Below are 23,159 nucleotides of genomic sequence, written 5' to 3' on the forward strand. Positions count from 1 at the left end.
TGAGTCATTTTTTAATTAAAAAATGGATCTCTGAAGAATGGTAGAAGATCTTTAAAGGAATTTGGTATCTTCCATGCTGAGAAAGATGAAGTCTGTAGACTTAATAAGATTAAGATTAAATCTTTAAGAGATTTTTAAGCATCACAAACACGTTGTATATCAATTTATTTGCTTTATTAGATGCACAAAGATACAAATATAGCGTAAAATACAAAGCAGCATATGTTTAACCTCACATTAGCATGAAGTTAAAAATGATAGGACCTGTAAATCCATTCCATCTAAATGAGATATGCACACAAATAAATAAACCACGGCTGTAAACATGCATGTATACAATGTTCAACATGTACTTCAGCATAAGTATTCTCACTGAGTAACTGTGCAAGCTCATGAATAAGATTAATAGTTTATTTCTGTACAGTGCGTATTTTACAAATGACATAAAAAGCTTTTTACACATCATTGCAAGAAATTGAATAGGAAACTTTCTTATTTTATTTAACATATTATTGGATGCATACATCACACACTTCAGAGGTCATAGTCCACAGTTGCAGCCACTGCAGCAGTATTGAGGCGTCGGTGGTTTAGTTGGTTGGCTGCTTCGGGGAACATCACCAGGGACTGTAGATGTTCTGCTCAACTTTCACTTGTGAATTCACAATTTCACTCGATTTCCACCCATCTGCAGACCAACCTTTCTTCTATACGGAGCTCAGAATTACCAAAACGCTGATGAAGAGCAGCTTCCTCACAGTCCACCAGGTTTATTTACATTCTAGAGCTGCTTCAGCTAAAATGTCTCAGCCAGGAGTAAAACTCACCAAATGTACTGCAAGAGTGAACACCTGAGTTTTCATGCACTCCCAGCATCCGAGGGACTAAGCACTCAGTAGATTCCTATAATTTTTGATGTCAATGTCCCCACAACAATAAGAGAATCCTTAGTGCAGGTTGTGTGGCTTAACGTTACCATTAGCTTTGGTGGGGGCCCACAGGTCAGAATTATGTGGAATCTGTAATAATGAGGCACTTTTAGATGATGGTGGAAACTTTAAAATCGACTTTAACCCAGTAAACAAGGACTGGGCTGGTTATTGTGCTTTCATATCACCTTTTGTCCAGCCTAAATTCACCTGCTTTCATTCTTCTCTCCTGCTCTCTGTGTTCCCAATAAAGCTGTTCTCATTTACATATTCTCCTGTCTGTGGTCAGAAAATGTAACGAGTACGAAATAGTTAGCAGCTAAAACACAGATTTTAAAACCTTCATGGCAAACTCACCAATGAGTGTGCAGAGAATGTGGCAATATTTCAATCTGAAAAAGCTGCCCACGCTACTCCTTCTTCCTGAAGGGGGCGGGGCTAGCAGTAGCTCAGCTGTATTTAAAGCTACAGAGGCTGAAACAGAGCTTTTACAATACAGCTAAAGGCAGGAGTTACATATTCAGAGTAAAATGAACCACCTTTTGAAGTATTGTGAGCTGAAAATTGAAAGACGCGTTCTGGAAACATATGAGTCTTCAATTAATTTGTGAAATAAGAGGTACAATATTGGACCTTTAAATCAGGGTTCCCTCCTCCACAGAGTTCTGCTGTTTTTCCCTCATTTCCATCCCGGCCTCGTAGATGGCCCACTGCAGAGCGGCTCCAGCCGGCACGTTAGCGTAGCTTTCCTCTGAGATGTGGTTTATCTTCAGGAAGCCTCCCGGCCGGTGCAGAGCGACTCCATGGAGGTGGGAGAAGAGCAGCGCCAAGTCGTTTGTTAGCTTATAGTGCGACACTAGCCTCAGCTCGGTGGGAATGTCCATCTCCTCAGAGTACTTGAAAATGGCCGCCATGTATTTGGACAGATCCTGACCTCTGGCTTTGGCTCGACCCACCTCCTCTCCGATGAGTTTGACGGCGGCGTCAGAGCTGCAGCCAAAGTCCAGCTGTGCTTCCACCTCCTCGTCCTCGCTGTCCCCCTCTGGCTCCGGAGGTCTTTGGTTCAAACCCCGAGAACAGATCACCAAGACGAAGTCGCATTCCCGGATGTGCCGGCAGTGCCAGGCCATGCTGCCCTCCTCGGCCACGCTCAGAGAGTCCCACAGGTCCAGACACACCTGGGAAGGAGAAGAAATAAACCAGCCTTATGATAAAACAAACCAAACTGGACCACATGACGATTAACTCCTGGCTGTGACACGTCATTTGTAGCACCTGAGTGGCCATGTGCTGTTGGATGAAGGCTCCCAGCTTCATGACAGCTTTGACATGAGCAGGGCCGTCGTGGCTGCTATAGCAGATCAGAAGACGAGGAGGTTTCGGCCTGTTTTTGGGCAGCGATACCATTTCCTCCTGAGTCCTGCTCTCTTCGTACTCTTTGATAATATCTGAAAAGAAGAAGGAAATCTGGTTGCATTTCACGGAACAGACGGAGCAGATGTACAAAGTTCTTGGACAAATCATGTGAAACTATTCTGTAATTTATGAGCCATAAGTTGACAGATTTGATTTGTCTGTGCACCTGGTTTAATGTCAAACTTGTTCATGCGTAGCTTGGACCTCCTCCTGGTGAAAACAGCGACCACGACTCCCAGTATGGCTACAACGGCCAGACACAGTGGAAGAAACACAGCCAGCAACGGAGCGGTAGAGATCGGAGAGCCGCCGTCTAGGATGGAGGAGATGTTACAACAAATCAGTGTTGGACCTTAAAGAGATAACTTTGGCATTTGGGGGTAATGCAACTATTTAAATCACCTGATTACAAAAACAAACGTTTTTATTCAGAAAAAAATGTGTAAAAATCACAAGAACTACAAAGCAGAGGTTAAAAAAAATGTAACAGAATTTTGAAAAACTGTTCTGATGCACCAATATCTCAGTGATGTTAGCTAAGATCAGATAGGATGAGATTAGCTGAGGTGAGATAATATGAGATGAGATTCGATGAGAAGAGATGAAATTTGATGAGATGAAATAAGACGAGATAAGATGAGATAGGATCATATGAGATGAGATAAGATATGCTAAGGTAAGAGGATGAGACAATAGATAAGAGGAAATAAGATTAGATAAGATTAAATGAGATGAGAAAAGATAACATGAGATTAGATCAAATAAACTAAAGTAAGATCAGATGAGAAAATATTAGATGAGATGAGATAATATGAGAGGAGATGGGATGAAATAAAATAAGATGAGATGAGATTAGATGAGATGACATGAGATAAGATAAGGTGATATGAGATGAGATAAGAGGAAATAAGATGGGATTAGATTAGATGAAATTAGATGAGATGACATGAGATGAGAGACTACAAGATGACATGATATAAGATGAGATAAGATAAAACTTCATAAATCCCAAATGCAATTCTTGTGCCAGATATTGCTCAGAAAACAAAATTATGTAACATAAGAAATTCAGTGCCTGGTAGAAAAGCAAAAAGACACAAGTATGATACATTAGTGGAAATAAAAACAAGTACACTAAAATAAGACTATAAAATATACTGAGATAGTACAGTAAAACCTCATATGAGCATGGAATATTGAACATGAAAGTGAAATATTGTACATGTAATTAAAATATTGCACCTGGAATTAGAATATTGCACATGACCCTTAAACTGTTATTGCAGATACTGTTGGGAAAATAAATATTTCCAGTTATATTGATGTTATTGTTCAGATCTAAGGGTCTGATGTTTCTTATTTGTTCATTATATCGAATCAAAAAAGACAAAAGCTAGATTTGAAATTACACCAATGAAAGTAACACAACTAGCCTGTCTGAGATTTTAAACTACCTTTAAATTTCATATTTCAGTGTATTTCGTTTGTTAACCGATTAAATCAGCATAAATGGTCCAGTCCACAGCAGCTACTGTGATATGTTATGATTGTGTGGATCTCTTACCTTTATGGATGTGTAACACCTGAACGCTGAACGTTTTTCTCACAGCGTCCACTTCGTTGGCTGCGATCTGTGAGAAAATGAAATTAAAGTTAATTTCTGACCTTGGAAGTTGTTGTTTTTGGCCACTTGGGGGCAGCATAACAAGCTGTCCTACAAACATCCAATAACATTCATTACCTCTGCTCTACTTTTAGCTCTGTTTTCTTCTCCACCACTCTTAAACAGACATGTCTGCCTCTTTTTCTGCTAAATGCTTCACTAAACGTCTGACTTTTTGCATCACTGAGTGTGAAATCATTCAAATCAATCATTCATCTTTATATAAGTTTTTTGTGTCAGAAATAGCTGCTGACAACATCAAAGTGAAAAAAACAGTAAAGTTACAGGACAGAAAAAACAAAACAATGACTTGAAAGACACTAAAAAAGATCCTTAAAAATCATAAATAACCCTCTCGATGTTACACTAAGGATCATTCCATCTCAAATCTCCAAATTTTGAGCACAAATTTCTGCTCCACTATCTCTTTGTCTGTAATTTTAAAAGCAAAAACTGTAGATATTTGTAAAGATTTGTGGACTTTTAGACTATATTTCTTTTTTAAATTGTCAGTCGAACTGCTTTGAAGAACAGTTGTGCATTGAAATTTGAAAAGGTTTTAACAACAATATCCAACAAACTATTAAAGATAAAAACCTGAAATTTTTACCGTTAATTCTCATTGTGTCATTGTTTCCGAACCTGGAATATTGGACAAGTAGAATAAATAATATCTGATTGCGGATGAGTTGAAATATTAAAAACAAAAAATTGATGCATCATAAAAAGTTCCATTGAGCTCATATTATTAAAAAAATTCAAAAATGCAAAAGTCGACTCGAGATATTTTCTGAACCACATATAGCTGTAGGTCACAATAAAACAAAACTGAACTTGTAGAATACTTTAAAAATGAAATATTTGGTCACAAAAACTGACAGAAAGTTGTTTTAGTTGAACTTTGACAGCTGATTGAGCAGATTGGATTGATAGTTGTTGCACAAAAAGACATTATCATTATTATTCGTGCAGCTTTAACTCTTGTCAGGAGCTTTTGGCATCAAGTTTCATAATCCAGTCGAGTAATGAGTCGTTTCTGTGACTATGAACAAACTTTATCTGCTGATTAAGTCCATAGAATACGATGACAATGCACTTTTATTTTACCTCACAGGTGTAGTTGGTTCCTTCCTGCAGGTCGTCCAGGTGGTAGCTGTGGTGAGTTTTGTTTTTGGTGGAATTCTGGGGAAATAAAACTGATGTTTAACGCAGTAAATATGAGTAACGTGATGCACTGAAAGAAAATAAAGCAGGAAAGTAAAAGATCTGCAAGTGAAGAAGGGACTAACGGGTGTAATGTCTGTATATTTCTTCATGCCGTTTGCGTAACACAGTGAGAAGTAGCTCCTGATGCCCAGATTAGGAGGCGCCAGGTTAAAGGTCACGGTGACGGCGGTTCCTTCCTGTTGGACCTCGATGTGTTTGGGGTACCAGTCTGCAACCAGAACAAGAAATGTCTGATCTCAAGAGGAAACACTAAACACACCAGACTGGAGCTCATCTGTGAATTTTGCGACGTTTTTCCTCACCCGTTTTGCACTGCTCCAGTCCATTCTTCTCTGCACAAGCTGCAAAACCACAACCAACACGTTACTTCCTACTATCAAGGCAGTTTATTTAACACCTGCAGCTGTTTGAAGAACATGTTTACAGAGCAGATAAGCTCCCCGACGACGGAGAATGAGATGTTGTTTTAGCTGCACCATGATTTTAAAGGTCATCCTGAAGCGCCAGCCGCCTGAATGAATTCTGCTCTACAGTCCCTGGGAGAAGTCTTGTCTCATAAGGACTTAGTAACTTAAAATGGCATATAACTTTATTTCTAATCAATCAGCTGTTACAATAAATGCTTCATTTTATTGTCAAGGGCTTTCACATTAATAACTGGGTGCAAAATGAAACTGTCAAAAAGTGTCCTGATGTTCACAGGTTGGTAAAGTCCAGAACTTCTGTTTTTGTGAGGACAAAAGTCTGGTCCTGTCTTTAAATAATTCAACCAATCACAGATTAGAGTCTCACCTGTGACAAATACTGTAATTAACCCATTCCCAGGTGTGTATAAAAAGAACCCCAGAACAACAGACCTTCATGGGAACCTGACCTCTGACAACATGCCAAATATTCAACCACAGACCAAAGTGTTGATCATCAAGAGCCTGAAGACCAAGTCTGCTGCTGAGGTGGCAGACAGCTTTAATGTATCCGACCGTCTAGTGGATAAGAAAAAGATCTGAAGAAACTGCTGATGTTCATGACAAGCCCAGGAGAGACAGACTCCGTAAGACAACTGTTAGGGAGGAGCGCTTGTTGGTTCGACAGTCCAGGGCCAACTGGTCACCAGAAACCCCCGTATCTACATTAACAGTTTGTTGAATTCTCTCAAGCAGTGGTCTCCATGACCAAATTAGTGCTCAGAAACCAGCATTAAGCACAAGAACACAAACAAATCGTGTTGCATTTGTCAAGGCCCACAGCTTGCAGAAAGGATGGACGATGGAAAAGTGGCAAAAACTTGATTTTTCTGATGAATCATCCATTGAACTGCATCCCAATCAACGCACATGCTGCAGAAGACCTGTCGGAACCTGCATGGACCCAAGATTCACCCAGAAAACAGTCAAGTTTGGTGGAGGAAGAATCCTGGTTTGCTGTTACATCCAGTATGGGTTCATCTGCAGAGTGGATGGAAACATCTACAGCCTGAAGTATCAAGAAATTCTTGCTGCCCATTACATTCCAAACCACAAGAGATGTCAAATCCTGCAGTACATGGTGCTCCTTCTCATACTTCAGCCTCCACATCGAAGTTCCTGAAAGCAAAGAAAGTCAGGGTGCTCCAGGATTGGCCAGCCCAGTCACCAGACATGAACATTATGAAGCATGAAGGGTAAGATGAAGGAGGAGGCTTGGAAGATGAAACCGAAGAATCTTGATGAACTCTTGAAGTCCTGCTAGACTGCTTTCTCTGCCATTCCAGATGACTTCATCAATAAGTTACTCAGAATCATTGGTGAGACGTATGGATGCAGTCCTCCAAGCTCATGGGAGTCATGCACGATATTAATTATTCTTTGCAAGGCACCATGATTTTATGTTCTGATGTTATTGTAGCATGTTTGTGTATTCAAAATAAAGTATATGTATGATTTCGAGATTATTTTTGTGTGCGACAAGACTTTTTTCCAAGCAAAATCTGACCTTTCTGCTCTAATTAAATGATAAAACTCAATGAATGATACAAATCTTTTTTTGGTATAATAAATATAATCTGGAGATCTTTGCCTTTCATACAAGCCATTTCTGATTCCAACTGATCAACTACAAGTGGAGTTGTTATTTGTTGTTCCGACAACTTGGATAAGTGACGACTTTTGTCAGGGACAGAAAGTGTGTGTTGTGAGATAATATGTAGCCTGGAGCTTCTCTGGGTCTCACATTGGGTGGAGAAGATCTCGCTGTGGTAGAACTTCTCCCACTCCTCCGGCACCGGCAGAGCCATGACGGTAACAGCGTACTGGGTTCCAAGGGGAAGGCCGGGGAACGGGTCCGACTTGTACACCTGCAAGAAAAAAAACACAATGAACACCTTTATCTTCACACAGGTTTTAAGATCGGTACGTATGACAGGACAACTCAAATCATCACATGGACTTCAAACACCTTGGATTCTGTGCTTGACCTTGGTCTTTTTACTTTTTATTTCTGATGTTGTGTCTGGTTTAGGAGCGTCTTATTAAAAAGTGTGACAGGTGTCGTTGGTTCTTGGTAGCGTTTGATGCGCCGATGCCAGCCTCAGTCCTCGTAGAATTCTCCAAAGTTCTTGAATCTACTTTTCCACAGCAATGACCTTCTGTGGCTCCATGTCAATGATCATCTTCTGAACAACTTTCAAGTCAGCGGTCTTCTCCGCGATTACGGTTGATGTACTGGACTTGAAATTAAAGCTTGTAATATTTTGAGATAAGTTTTTGAAACTGTTCTTTGAGCTGTGGACTATAATCATCCTTCCATCCATTCTCTATACACCACTTAATCCTCATTAGGGTCGCGGAGGGCTGGAGTCTATCCCAGCTGACTTGGGGTGAAGGCAGGGGACAGCCTGGACAGGTCATGGACGTGAACTGGGGATCTTCTAGCTGCAAGGAAAAAGTACTAACCATAGCCCTGGGCCATAGTCATCAAAACTAAAATAGGAAAATGCTTGAAACATTTTACTTTATGAATCTAGAATATATTAAATGTTCACATTCTTAAATAACTGATGGAAAATATTGAACTTTTTCATGATACAATCATAGTTTGGGGCATCTTCACTTTAACTGTTGTCTTGTAGAACAAAACTGAAGATACCATCCATCCATCATCTATACACCACTTAATCCTCACTAGGGTCATGGGGGGCTGGAGTCTATCCCAGCTGACTCAGGTGAAGGCAGGGGACACCCTAGACAGGTCACCAGTCTGTCACAGGGCTACATACAGAGACAAACAATCACTCTCACATTCACACCTACGGGCAATTTAGAATGATCAATTAACCTCAGCATGTTTTTGGACTGTGGGAGGAAGCCGGAGTACCCGGAGAAAACCCACGCATGCACAGGGAGAACATGCAAACTCCATGCAGAAAGATCCCGGGAAAGCCGGGACACGAACCAGGGATCTTCTAGCTGCAAGGTGAAAGTGCTAACCACTACACCACTGTGCAGCCCCTGAAGATACCAAAACTATGAAACAATGTATGGATTTATGTAGAAATCAAATACATGTAGACAAAGTTCACAATCTAAAATTCCTCATTGTAGCCTCCTTTTGCTTTGATAATAACTGCTTGTTGTGCACTCTCTCACAAAGAGAAATCTTCTTGATCCAAGAGAAGTCTCAAATTTGTACTTCCAGTGAAGTAAAGATTTCCACTGGACCGATGTCCATTTGTTTTTGGCCCAAGCAGTTCTCTTCTTCTTCTTCTTCTTCTTGGTCTCCCTTAGTCTTGGTTCGTTTGCAGAAGTTCCACCATGAAGGTCTGATTCATACAGTTTTCTTCCCAACAGTTAAAGCTGAGATGATAATCTTGGATTTCTGCATCTGGTATGAACTTCTATTCTGCAACAGGAGTAAGTGTTTATGTGTTTTTCATTGCGATGTTTGTCTCCTAACTTCCTTGTTTCTAAGCTCCTCCAGAAAGCATCCTGGATTCTTTCCTTGCATCTTAGTTCCTCCTACCAGAGTTGCAAGTGGAAGAGTCAAGGTCTATCAGCTGTCCATTGTTTTGTTCTAACACTGTTATAAACACATCTGTCAGTCCTACATTGACATGGTTTGTATATTCCAGCTGTGTTCCTTCTTTTGTGTCACAGGTGCAGAAAAGTTTTTTTCTTTGGTTCCTTCCTAACAGCCGACTGTTTTCTCATAGAGAATCCAAAAGCAACTTTGGATTGTTGAGTTCTCTGTTTAAAATTCGTAAGGTCTTCCCCTTGCCTAATTGAATTGAAAAAAGACTTCTTCAAGGATACTCCTGTGCATCCTCATTCAGAGCTCGACTAGCGGCCTCCTCCATTCACTGTCCTCATGAGGCATTTTAGGGATTAAAACGACACATCAGGATCAATTTCCCAGTGAATGAGATGAGCCTGAGTTAGCATAATGAAAAGATTCGTCTTCCCTGGGGCGGTTTCCACACAGCATTAGGTGCTTTTAAAAAAAAAAAAAAAAAAAAAACACTTTGCATGAAGAAACTTTCACAGTCCTTAAATTAATGACGGATTGTTTTTCTCTTTACTCAGCTGAGCGTTTCTTGGCTTGGTATAGTGGAGTGTATTTGCTGTATACAAACACTAACCCGACACAACATGATCGTCTCGAAGGTAGGCGTTATGAAATTATAATGATTTTATGAATAAATGCTCTTTATCGTTTCAAACTACTGTCTAACTGTGTGACTGTGAGCTCATATAACCCAACCTACCCAGTAAATTTCCATGGTTTAACTTTGACCATGAAAATAAAACAAGTTGGTCTTGCAAGCAGCCGGTTGAAACTGGCTGCTCAGAAACTGATAATACCACTGTAACTTGATCATGTTCCTCCTTAAAAACTAAACTGTTTCCACCTATTGTCAGTCACTCCTTCAGACTCTGCTCTGTTCATGTTGATTCCTAGATCAAGTAAAACTTTGCTTTGACTTGAGAGATGACTCTGAGTAATAATTTGGAGAAGTCAGGACTCCACTGAAGAATTTTCCTGACAGTAGGCAAGAAAATTTCACCCGTTGAAGCTGCCACATATTAACTTAATATGTGGTGTTTCATAGCTTTGACTTTATCAGTGTTGACCTCAGAAGTTGGTATACTCGTCTAGTTCCACATGCAAAAAAGGGAAAACACAACCATATAATTTTTTAACAGATTTGGGAAAATTATTTTAGTCAACTGAAGCATAAGTTGCCCTTTTTGCTCGGGAAGATCCTCAAAGACAAACTGTTAGCGGCTTAATCTTCCTAATAATTGTGCTCAACCCTGCAACATAAACGTTCAGAGGACTGAGGGTCAAAATTGCCAGGAAAACATGTCGTTTGCAAAATTCTAAACCGATCTGGTATACTTTTTGGGACATACTTTCACTTCCACAGGTGTACTATAGAATATAGAAACATGGATAATGGAATACAGCTCCAATTGTTTGCCGACTGCAAAAAAAATCTTTAAAAACTGGAAAAACCAAACTAAATTTTGTCCATATAAGGGAGAAAAATGAAGAAAAGTGTTCAGGAATTGTTTTCGCTCTGGTGAGTTGTAATTATTCTGTTACGTCAGCTGGTATTTGTCATATTTCATGCTGTCATGAAGACAACAAAAGACGCAGAAAGTATTTGGAAAAAGTCAAAAACCACATTCAAGAGAGTGTATAAAGTTTGAATTTTGGTGTCTTTACTTTTTCTTGTGTGATGCTTCAAAATGAACAACACGACCACGGTATTGTACATTTTCCTGTTAATGTGATTTGAATTTCTCTTTTAACCTCTATCAGTTCCAGTTAGTCTGAAGCTTTCACGTCTGTCTGAGCTTGAGTGTGATTCAGACCACTGCACAATAACAAAAAGAAAACATACAAGTTCATCATAGGTGTGAGCGTGTCCACTGGGGTTTGGCGAATGTCAGTAAGTGGAGCCCTTTGGGACATGGACGAAAGAAATGGTCACATAAATAACACCCTTTAAGATGACACCCAGCACTAAATTTACGGCTGTTGTCTCTGAAGGCATGCTTTCAGTTTTAACGGGGGGGACGATGTCATTGTGACCTCACCCAAAGTACAGCATCAGAAACTCACGATTATGCCCTTAAAACTCGAAGACACTGACCTCCGGTGGGGAAAGATTTGCTCATGAAAGATGTCTGAGCAGAAATTAAGTCTGCGTTTGTGCAAGTGGAGGCATTCCTACCTTCTGAGCCTGAGAGGCTGGTAAGGAGACGTTACGGTGGAAGAGGAAGAGCTGGCAGGCAACACTGGACCCGCCCAGAACCTGCAGCGACACCTGGAAGCCTCGCAGGAAGGCAATTCCTGCAGAAAACACACAAAACACGCAGATACGCCATCAATCATCCAAATCCCACACAGGTGAATACATGTGTGCGTCACATGTGCTGCAGCTTTCCAGGCTGTTAAACCCTGAACATGACAGTTATACCCTTCAGCGCCTCACAGTCCTATAAGTCATGCAGCAGCCTCTTGAAGTATTCTCATAACACACACCACAATAGTTTTCTTCTCTCGATAACTCACCTGAAATTAATCTTGCTGTCAGACGCGACTTGAGAAATTACTCTGAGGGAGGCCACATGTGTCTGATGTGATTAATGAGTTTCAAAAAAGTTGAAAAAGCTGCCTTTAAAAGTGGAGGTGAAGGGATGGAAACCCACCGTAGTAGCTGGGCTTCCAGGAGACGACCACGGTGTCAGACTCGGGGTTCGGTTCCTCTAAAAACTCCACCTTCACCTCGTTTGGAGCCTGGACGTAGTGCTGACAGATTTTAGGGTCGTCTTGTCCGAGGAGCTCGAAACAAGGCCACGGAATACAACCTGAGGAGGAAGAGCAGGAACGGATTTAATTTCTCCCGACAGAACACAAGTAAGCAGCGTCTCTGGACATCGGATCTGGAAAGAAACATTTGCTGTTTAGCACCAAACACAAAGAAAGGCTGATGCCAAAAGGTGAGATGAGATAAACTGAGATGAGATGAGGTAAGACAAAGTATGAGATTAAATAAGATGACAGATAAATTGAGATGAGATTAGATGAGATAAAATGAGATAAGATAAAATCAGATGAGATGATATAACATAATATGAGATGCGATGCGATGCAATAAGATGAGATAAGATAAAATGAGATGAGATAAAATTAGATTTAAATAAAGTTAGATGTAAGTAATGCTGGCAACAAAAATAAAAACCAAAAAATTGCACCTGAAAAAACAAAAAAACACAAAAACAAAACAAACAATACATACACACACACACACACACACACACACACACACATATATATACACATATATATATAAAATATTATGTGTTAAGTACAATTTATTTATAATACAATTAGAATTCATGTTGTAATTATATTATAAATTAAATAATATTAAATAATATTAGTATCAGACTTATTAATTAAACTATTGTTGAATAAATTATTGAATTATTGTTAATATTAAAAAAGAGTAAAAACTCTGCATTTGCTATTCCATACAAGAAAGCAAATATCACACACTGCTGCTGGTTGTGGATCTTCAGTAGCGCTAAAGTTTGACAAATATTTGACATCAGTGTAGTGGTTATCTTAAGTTCTGTAGTTCTTTCCTTACTTCTCTTCTCTTTCTTGTCTCCATAACCACTTCATGAGCGAGAGGCGAGATATCGTTTTACGCGTTTATTAAGCAACATCATCATAAGAACCAAGATAATGACGACAATGATAATGACAATGGTAAAACTATCATGTTGCTCCACTCCCGCTCGTATACTGAAAACAAAAACATAACAACTTCCAGCCACATTCTTCTTCGTGGCTGCATTTACAAGCCTACGGAAGCCTAACAGGATAATAATTAAGTCGAACACTTCAACCATCTCAATTTACAAAAATCTGCATTTCAGCACCGAAGATGATAATTTCTTAAATTATAACAGGACTGCAAAAATGGCGCTTACAATCAGATTATCTCAGACTTGTTTTTCAAACCTCTGGTGTTGACAGCAGATCATCTCCTTCCATATTTGTTGTTTTGATGACTGTAAACAGTATGACTTATCAATGCGTTTAAATCTTTATTTAGAGTCATGTACGAGCAAGATCAAGACATTACAATCAGGAGAACGACATCTGAGTGCTGCCAAAACATGTTTGAGCAAACTTTACTCAGTGTATGTGTGTAATTAGTGGAGCAGAAAGACTTACTTCCAAATGTTTGGAGGGAATTAAACCCCAGAGCCACCTTCACATCACTTCTGGTTATTCTGCAGTATTCACACTCAGGGCCTCCCTGTAAAGGAAAAAACAAAATAACGTCAGATTACACATTTTAAACTGCATTTTTAGTGTGTTTTCTGAGTTGAGCCTTGATTATTGTAATATTACACATTTAAACATGAATCCTTAGTGGCTGTTTATCCAACACCTACAGATGTAAACTCACCAGAACCACTTTATTAGCTACTATATCTAATCAGCCAATCACACAGCAGCATTTAGGCATGACGAGCTGCTGAGGTTCAAAACGAGCATCGAAATGCAGAAGAAATGTGATTTAAGTGACTTTTAATGTTTTTTTGATGGCAAACAAGCTGCTCTGACCATTTCAGAAATTCACACAAACATCTCTGGGGTTTGAAAATATGGTCCGACAAAGAGAAAATATCCAGAAAGTGGACGTTCTCTGGGCGAAAATGCCAGATTTGTTGATGCCAGTGATCAGAAGATTGCCAACCAAGATGTGCAGAACATCATCTCTGAAGGAAGCAGATGTTCTACAGAAGCAGAAAAACACACCAACTACCAAACCTGTCAGCTAAGAAACAGGAAACTGAGGCTACAATTCACCAAAACTGGTCAATATAAGATTGGAAAACCATTGTGTGGTCCAATGAGTCTTGATTTCTGGTCAGAATTTGGTGCAAACAACATGAAAACACGGATCCATCCTGCCTTGTGTCAATGGTTCAATATGCTAGTGGTTTGATGATGTTGAGGACATGTTCTTGGCACATTTTGGACATTTTTGTACCAACTGAGCATCATTTAAACTCCACAGAAAACCAGTGTTGTTGCTAACCATGTCTGTCCCTTTATGACCACAGGAACTCATCTTCTGATGGCTTGGAACCAGAGATCAAATCATCTCAAAGTGGTTTCAAAACATGACAAGGACTTCACTGGACACCAATGGCCTCAATCCAATAGAGCTCCATTGGGATATGGTGCAACTGCAGATTCGGAACGTCTGCTAACGTGTCAATATGGACCAAAACCTCTAAAGAAAGTTTCCATCACCTTGTTGTAGAAGATTTAAGGCAGTTCTGAAGGCTAAAGTGGGCCCAACTTCGTACTAGCAAGCTGAGTGGACCGTCCAGGTAGAAAAGACAAAAAAAAAAACAACTTCTTGAGGCTCCCCAAACAAAGAAACTTCCAACAGCTGCTCATACTAGCACAACCACGATGACTATAACAACAAAACTACCGCAAACCCTTAAGTGTGCCCTTGTAGCTCATGTTTGATCGGTAAAAGGTGAAATTTATAGAACCAGACACTTGAATTAATGCACTCTGGTTGATTTTAATGCACCAATTTGGATATTTTCTGCATTAGGTTGCATTTAAAAGTCTTTGTGGGAAGAAAAACATGAAACTAAGGCAGCAGGTGACAATTCAGAAAGTAATCTTGTAAAAAATCTTGTTTCATATCCCAACAGCAGTACGTCTGATCTACTTCAGGCTGTATCGATGGGCAAAACTTAGCTTTTGTTGGCCACATCATCAAAGACAAACACAGGAGCTGCTCAGACGCCAGTAGAACCAGTTTCATGAGCAAATTAAGAACTATCTGTCTGTGTGTGTGTTTGTCTGTTCTTGACGTCACTTGGCAGCCAGTCATCTGATCTGCTTCTAACTTGGCGGATGAACAGTTGGGGAATCGAGGAAGTGCAGTGTCAGGTTTCAAGTTGTACTATTTTGGCTGAAGGTTGTTTTCTGTTATTCTTTCGCAGCAGGAACCTCAACTGCAGATCCAAAGTCAAGCATGTGGTGAGTGTCATTATCAATGGCAAGATGAGGCTTGTTCATGTCAATTATTGGATTAAAGCTGACTGTAAACAAGAATAAAGACACATTTGGGCCACATCATGCACTATATTCTGCCTTTACACGCACACAAACGTTTATCCCATTCTTAATTCGTTTCAGTTTAATGTGGAGTTGGGTTTTACGTGGCCTACAACTTCCTGGCTGAGTTGCTGTCATTTCCAGTTGACTCAAACTTGTCCAAAATGACTCCAAGGGTCTTAAAAATGACAAAACCAGATCATTAACCAAAAACTGTAAAACTGACCTTACTAAAAAAACAAATTTGATCAAAATTACTAAAACTGGTGCAAAATGAGTTAAAAATTGATCGGAATTGGTCAAGATGTCTAAAACTGACCAAAATAACTCCAAAAAATTAGTCATGCAACAAATACAGTTTTAATCAGAATGACTAAAACTGGTCCAAACTGAAATAAAAAGTCTGAAGAATTGTTCAGAATGACTCCAAAACTTTTAAAAATGACTAAAATAGATGATAAACAAATCAAAAATATGCTCATTACCCATACTAAAAATGGTCCAAAGTAAATCAAAACTTAGATGTAAAACTGGCTGCAAATCAATCAGAAATAGTTCAAAATGACTAAAACTGGCAATAAACAAATTTAAAAATTATTAAAATGACTAAAACAGGTGCAAAATGAATTAAAACTAGGTCAAAATTAGTCATAAAATTAGTCATAAATGAAATTTGATGCAAGTTCAAAATTTATACAAGACTTACTGGCGAAGATTAAAAAAGCAAACTTCTATCTACACCTATTATTGCTGCACTATGCTGGAAAAAAGGGACTTTTCTGTAATTTCCTGTATATATTGAAGTATGAAAAAAGACAGGACTTTTCACCAGATGACATAAACAACTCTATGTGGAAATAATTACTCACTCTGGAGAAACAGAGGGGATTTTATTGGTGAATGTGTCTGAAAATAAACAATAATTCATTTTAAAAAGCTTAAAAATGACTTTTAAATATGTTTGCTTGAATACAAACCATGTGGAACCTTTCTCATATGGTGAAATAATAGTTTTTTTTTCTCTGTCAAAATACTTTCATAGCAGTTTCACATGTAAATAAACAGAACGCTGTGTTTACTGACATGTTGTGCTACGTTCCTGCTAATGCTAATCGGCATGAAAAAAAAGACGCAACATCAACTAAACCTGAAGTCAGAGCAGCTCCTGGAGGGAAAACATCAAATAAAAAAGCATCCAAAACCCCTCACCTGCTGTATATCTGATTATTAATAGATACTACAATTTACAGATGTTCCCTGAATGCCTCACATGCTACTAGAAGCTAGCGGTGCACAGAGAAGCTTCTAGTCTCCACTCACAGCTCTAGGACCAAAATTTACTTTAAAACAGTGAAATAAGGAGCTCTAACATCACATTTACACGAGTTTAAACCAAATTATTGTGTTTATTTAATTATGAGATGTTAAAATCTTCATTATGAATAAGATTCTATTAATTGTGGTACATTGTTGCGATCGAATCTTCATTTTTTTGTTGTTTTTCTGCAGTTTATGGCAGCGTTCTGTTTGAATGTTTTATATTTCATTTATGACTAATTTTTTGAGTTATTTTGGTCAGTTTTAGACATCTTGACCAATTCTGAACAATTTTTTAAAATCTTTTTTGGACCAGTTTTAGCAATTTTAACCTGTTAAAAAAATTATTTATAACCAGTTTTAGTCATTTTTAACATTTTTTTACTGGTTTATAACGAGTTTTACAACCAATTTTTAATGAATTTTTTGACCAGTTTTAATGATTTTGAACATTTTTTCACAATTTTTGATTCATTTAGGACCAGTTTTTGACATTTTGAGCAAATTTTGATTAATTTATCATCTATTTTAGTCATTTTTAAAACAATCTACAACCAATTTTGTATTCATTTCAAGCCAGTTTTAGTAATTTTGCTCAAATTTTTATTGATTTATGATCAGTTTTACAATTTTTGATTAATTTGTGACCAGTTTCAGTCATTTTGATTTTTCATTTCATTTCTGACTAATTTTCTGACTAATTTTAAGCATTGTTAATTCATTTTGCACCAGTTTTAGTCATTTTAACCATTTTTAAAATGTATTTATCACCACTTTTAGTCATTTAGAACCATTTATGACTGATTTACAACCAGTTTTACAACCAAGTTTTGACTTATTTTGGACCCATTTTAGTCACTTTAGATTTATGATCAGTTTTAGTCATTTCTAAGACTTTTGGAGTCATTTTGAAGAATTCTTCACAATTGTTAACTAATTTTGGACCACTTTTAGTCATTTTGATCAAAGCTTGATTGATTTATGAAAATTTGTAATCATTTTAGACAATTCTTCCTAATCTTTAGTTTGTTTATGATCAGTTTCAGTCATTTTGAACCATTTCTGATTGATTTACAACCAGTTTTACAACCAGTTCTTAATTCATTTTTAGTTCAGTTTTAGTCATTTTGAGCTAACTTTGATTCATTTATCATCTATTTTAGTCATTTTTTTAGACTTTTGCAGTCATTCTGGACAAATTTGAGTCAACTGGATGTGCAGAATCCACATGCGTTAGTTGCCACAGCTATAGGACCAAAACTTTTACAATTTACAGATGTTCCCTGAATGCCTCACATGCTACTAGATGCTAGCTGTGCACAGAGAAGCTTCTAGTCTCCACTCACAGCTGTAGGACCAAAATTTACTTTAAAACAGTGAAATAAGGAGCTCTAACGTCACATTTACAAGAGATTAAACCAGACTATCATGTTGATTTAATTATGGGACATAAAAAGCTTCATTATGAATAAGATTCTGTTGATTTAGCAGCTGTAGAATTGGCACTGTGGTACATTTTTGCAACCAAAGCTTCCTTTTTTCATTGTTTTTCTGCGGTTCTTTGCTCGTTTTGCTGAGCTCATGTGAATCCTGCACGTCTGACTGCCTTAAATCAGAGTTAATTCTGTCTATCAGGCCGACTTCTGCTGCACATTAGTCACAGAAAACAAGAACCATGCAACATTTTAACTTTTTACGATGTGATTATTGGGCAGATTCACCAGGGAGAAAACACACTGCTCTGATCAGTCCATTTGGACTTTATGCCAGTGGTTCATTTTACATGTTTTTGCATGTTTTGACCTTTTTGTATGTTAAATTTACTACACTTGCTCTGCTGCATCTTTGTGAAGTTAAAAAACACATAAAAGTCGACCCTGAATGCCATCACGGAGGATATCGATACTTTACTTCTCCACAAATCGTAAATAAATCCTGAACAAGAAGGAATGTCCTGCAGAATGAGCCAAGCTGGAACCAGCAGAGGGTTTCTGATTTCCAAACATCTGCTCTCACTCACTCATCCTGACTCCAGCCGACAGACTGACAGCATCCAAAACCAACAAGGAGTCTGTTTCTGGGCCCAGCTGGAGGAAGAGTCGTTCCCCTAAGCCGACCTCCAGCAAAAAGGAGCCTAGAAAGTGAAATTCTGCTGCTTTGACTCCTTAAAATCCAACTGGATACTTTCATTTTTACACTTTAGGGGCTTTAAAAGGCAAAATAAATCACAGATTACAAAGAAAATAAGAAACATCTGAACTTTTCTCAGCCGTTTACCAGTGACACTTGGATATTTTACTTTATTTATGATATTTTTACCATGTTTGTCATGTATAAATTTATATTTTAAGAGCAAAAGTGAAGAAAACACCTAAAAGTCAAGCTGCTAATAGTCAGATTTATGACCTTTAGAGTGATCTCTCAGCTGTTTACTTGTGACATTTGCAAATTTTGCTTAATTTATGATCTTTTATGACCAGGAAAACAGATTTTTTTCCCCCTCGTTTGCTACTTATAAATTCAGCTTTAAAAAGCAAAAATGATTATGACGTAATGTTTGAGGTGCAGTTTTTGATTATAATCTTACGACCTCAGTATAACTGTAGTATTCATTTTACTTTTCTATTTTACTTTATTTCACTCATGTTTCTTCAGTCATGTATTGAATCTTACTGTTTTCTACTTTTTGATGCTGCATTTATTATGTTGTGTCATTTAGTTTTTATGAATAATTTCCTTCTCTTTTTATAGAAGCATTTTTCTTGTATTTTTCAAAACACCTCTGACTGTTTGCACCTGAACAGGTTTGTTTACAGTTTTACACAATGTTTACATGAACTATGACAAATAAAAAAAGATTCTGTCCTGTTCAATATCTGGTGGAAGAAGTTTTATCTCATCTTATCTAATATTATGTTGTATTATCATATCTCACCTCATTTTATCTCATCTCATCTCATATCTAGTCTCTTCTTAAATTATATCATTTTATCTCAATTCATTTTATCTCATATCATCTTATCTTATCTTACCATATCTTATCTCATCTCCTTTTCTCATTTTCTCTTGTGTTGCATCATTGTATCTTATTTCATCTCATCTCATCTTATATTATGGTATATTATCGTATCTCGTCTCATCTTATATCATATCTCAATTCATTTTATATCATCTCATCTTATCTTATCATATTGAATCTCATTTCATCTTCTCATTTTATCTTATATTATTGTATCTCATCTCATCTTATATTATCGTATCTTATCTCCTCTCATCCAATCTCATTTTATCTCCTCTCATCTTTATCTTATGTCATGCCTTCTCATTTCTTCTCATCTGATCTGATCTTATCTCTTCTCATCTTAAGTGATCTGATTTCATCTCATCTCATCTAATTTTATCTCATTTCATCTCATCTTATCTTTATTTGACTTGCAACACTTTCTATTTTTTAATCTCCTGTTTACTGTTGAGTCAGATTCTAAATCTAAACCCTTTCTGACTCTGATCTCAATGTTTTCTAATTTATCTCCTCTGGATGATTTCTACTCATTGTTTTCGTTGTGTTTCTTCTTCCACAAAACCTCGGAGAGCCTCTCTAAACGCCGAGGACTCGTCCTGCAGGTTTAGAGATCACAACTCGACAGAAATGCTGAATGTGCCCGAGGCTCTGCAGAGGTGGACAGACGACGGCGTTTCCGAGCCTCAAACCGGTTACTGAACATAAAGAAACTGTTTAACATAGAACAGAACTAGAACCAGCTCATGTTCCAGTAATTACAGGGCGGCACACAATAATAACACAACAACAGTTTGTGTTACCGTGTGTGACTTCACTCCACCGAGGCTCCAAACACCGACTTTATCTTAATCTCACCACCCGGAGCAGCTTATTTATGAATATTTTGTACATATTTCAACAGGTCAGGTCCGAACATGCACCTCAGCAGACATCTGTCAGGTGTTTTTAGTGTTGTCACGCTGACTTTTATAGCATTTGTACTGAAAAATCTCCTTTATTTATTCAGAAAACACAAACACTTCCTCCCAGACTTGTTTTGTCATCGAGGACGGAGGCTCGGAAGCTTAAAAGACTCCTTAAAATCCAACTGGAGCCTTTGATTTCTAACTTTTAGTAGCTTTAAAATGCAAAATAATTCACCGATTACAAAGAAAATGTGAAATATTAGCAGATTTTTCTGTGGTACTTCTGTTTTCCTCAACTGTTTACTTGTGACACTTTGAAGTTTTGCTTTATTTATGATCCGTTATGATGAAGAAAAATGGCTTTTTTCTTGTTTCTCACGTATAAATTCACATTTTAAGAGCAAAAATGAAGAAAACACCTAAAAGTCAAGCTGCTAATAGTCCGATTGTTAGATTTTTACATTGTAAGGGTTCCAAAATGTAAAATAAATCACTGATCACAAACAAAATGTGAACAATCTGCAGATTTGTTAGTAGCAGAAACATTAGTGCTGCTTTGCTCAGCTGTTTACTTGTGACACTCCAGTTTTATCTTCCAAATTTTGCACTATTTATAATTGTTATGATTAAGAAAACTGATTTTTTTTTCACATTTTAAGAGCAAAAGTGAAGAAAATACCTAAAAGCCAACCTGCTAATAGTCCAACTGTTAGATTTTTTTACATTTTAGAGGCTTTAAAATGCAAAATGTCTCACGGACTAGAAAGAAAATACAAAAATCTGCATTTTTTTTAGAAGAACAAACATTACTTCAGTATTCCTCAGCGGTTTCCATACAAATTTTGTTTTATTTATGATTTTTTTTTCTGGTTTCTCACATAGAAATTCACATTTTAAAAGCAAAAGTGAAGAAAACACCTAAAAGTCAAGCTGCTAATAGTCTGATTTATGTCCTTTAGACTGATCTGAGCTGCCTGGATTGTTAGATTTAAACTTTTAGTAGCTTTTAAACGCAAAATAAATCACCAATTAAAATGAAGTGGGAAATTCTTCAGATTTTTTTGTTGTACTTCTGTTTTCCTAAGCTGTTGTCTTGTGACTTCAGTTTTTTCTTGCAAATTCTGCTTAAGGGCTGCACAGTGGTGTAGTGGTTAGCACTTTCACCTTGCAGCTAGAAGATCCCTGGTTCACGTCCCGGCTTTCCCGGGATCTTTCTGCATGGAGTTTGCATGTTCTCCCTGTGCATGCGTGGGTTTTCTCCGGGTACTCCGGCTTCCTCCCACAGTCCAAAAATATGCTGAGGTTAATTGATCATTCTAAATTGCCCGTAGGTGTGAATGTGAGAGTGATTGTTTGTCTCTGTATGTAGCCCTGTGACAGACTGGTGACCTGTCTAGGGTGTCCCCTGCCTTCACCTGAGTCAGCTGGGATAGACTCCAGCCCCCCCATGACCCTAGTGAGGATTAAGCTGTGTATAGATAATGGATGGATGGAAATTCTGCTTAATTTATGATCTTTTATGATCAGGAAAACTGATTTTTCTTGTCTGTTACTATTAAATTTAGATTTAAAAAGCAAAAGTGAAGAAAACACCTAAAAATCAAGCTGCTGATGGTTGGATTCATGTCCTTTACAGTGATCTGAGCTGCCTGGATTGTTTGATTTTGAACTTTTACTAGCTTTAAAATGCAAAATGACGCACTGATAAAGAAATTGCAAAAATCTGACTGTTCTTTTAGTAACAGAAACATTAGTGATGCTTTTCTCAGCTGTTATTTCTGGTTTCATATGATCAGTAAAACAGATTTTTTTGTTGTTTATCATGAAAAATTCACATTTTTTGTAGTTTTCATGTATAAATTCACACTTAAAGAGCAAAAGTGAAGAAAACAGCTAAAAGTCAACCTGCTAATGGTTGGATTTATGTAAAAAAAACACATTTAAAACTGTAGAACATGGATTTAGATGTGGATATTACAGATTCTGCAGCACTCTAAGGCTAGTTTTTTGTATTTACAGTCTGACTAGATATAAATCCTGTTGCTCAGATGTCAGGAGAGCCTTAAAACCCGTCCAGACGGAGCAGAAACCAGGCTGGAGGTGTTTCCTACCTGTCGGATGCAGTCCAGGCTGCAGTCCTGAGGCCTGATGGGAGCATCCAGGTCTTTATTCTGAGCCCACAGAGGCCCGAGGAGCTGCAGCAGAACCAGAGCCGCCGTCCAGAGAGCCATGCTGAGCTCCAGAACCAGAGGCAGCCGCAGAACAAACTGAGGCGAGGAGCCAGAGAGGGCTGAGATCTGGAGGAGGGAGTGGTGACCTGAGGCTCCAGGAGGAGGAGCAGGACATGTTTTAACACTCCCAGGAGCTTCTACAGCAGGATGGTGGTGGATTTAATCAGCTTTAAATAGCGTTAAAATCACTCTACTGCTCAAAGGAAACCAAATACATACAAATATACATAAATAAACATTTATTTATCGTGAACATGAGAGAAATGTGGAGGATTGTCTGTTAGCTTGAACCAAAAATAA

The 23,159-nt window shown here is 38.0% G+C and overlaps 1 protein-coding gene across 1 annotated transcript; it reads right to left on the reverse strand.

Annotated features, from left to right (window-relative positions):
- Window positions 1-159: 159 nt before the first annotated feature.
- On the reverse strand, window positions 160-22,969 carry si:ch211-207e14.4 (interleukin-17 receptor D). Its single transcript, XM_023270443.3, has 12 exons — window positions 22,740-22,969; window positions 13,465-13,549; window positions 11,928-12,086; window positions 11,450-11,568; window positions 7,444-7,567; window positions 5,538-5,576; window positions 5,298-5,443; window positions 5,116-5,190; window positions 3,910-3,976; window positions 2,512-2,658; window positions 2,205-2,377; window positions 160-2,107 (listed from the first exon to the last, which is right to left on the reverse strand). The coding sequence occupies exons 1-12, from the start codon at window positions 22,857-22,859 to the stop codon at window positions 1,565-1,567; spliced, it is 1,797 nt and encodes a 598-aa protein (XP_023126211.2). The 5' UTR covers window positions 22,860-22,969; the 3' UTR covers window positions 160-1,564.
- Window positions 22,970-23,159: the final 190 nt, after the last annotated feature.

The sequence above is a fragment of the Amphiprion ocellaris genome, chromosome 8 (assembly GCF_022539595.1).
Source record: "Amphiprion ocellaris isolate individual 3 ecotype Okinawa chromosome 8, ASM2253959v1, whole genome shotgun sequence".
Taxonomy (NCBI): Eukaryota; Metazoa; Chordata; class Actinopteri; family Pomacentridae; genus Amphiprion; species Amphiprion ocellaris.

Coding starts and splice junctions, on each gene's coding strand:
- si:ch211-207e14.4 (XM_023270443.3), bottom strand. CDS start 22,859: ATGGCTCTCTGGACGGCGGCTCTGGTTCTGCTGCAGCTCCTCGGGCCT. Junction 5,444..5,537: donor ACTGGAGCAGTGCAAAACGG/GTGAGGAAAAAC, acceptor TTCTGGTTGCAG/ACTGGTACCCCAAACACATC. Junction 2,108..2,204: donor AACAGCACATGGCCACTCAG/GTGCTACAAATG, acceptor TCTCCTTCCCAG/GTGTGTCTGGACCTGTGGGA.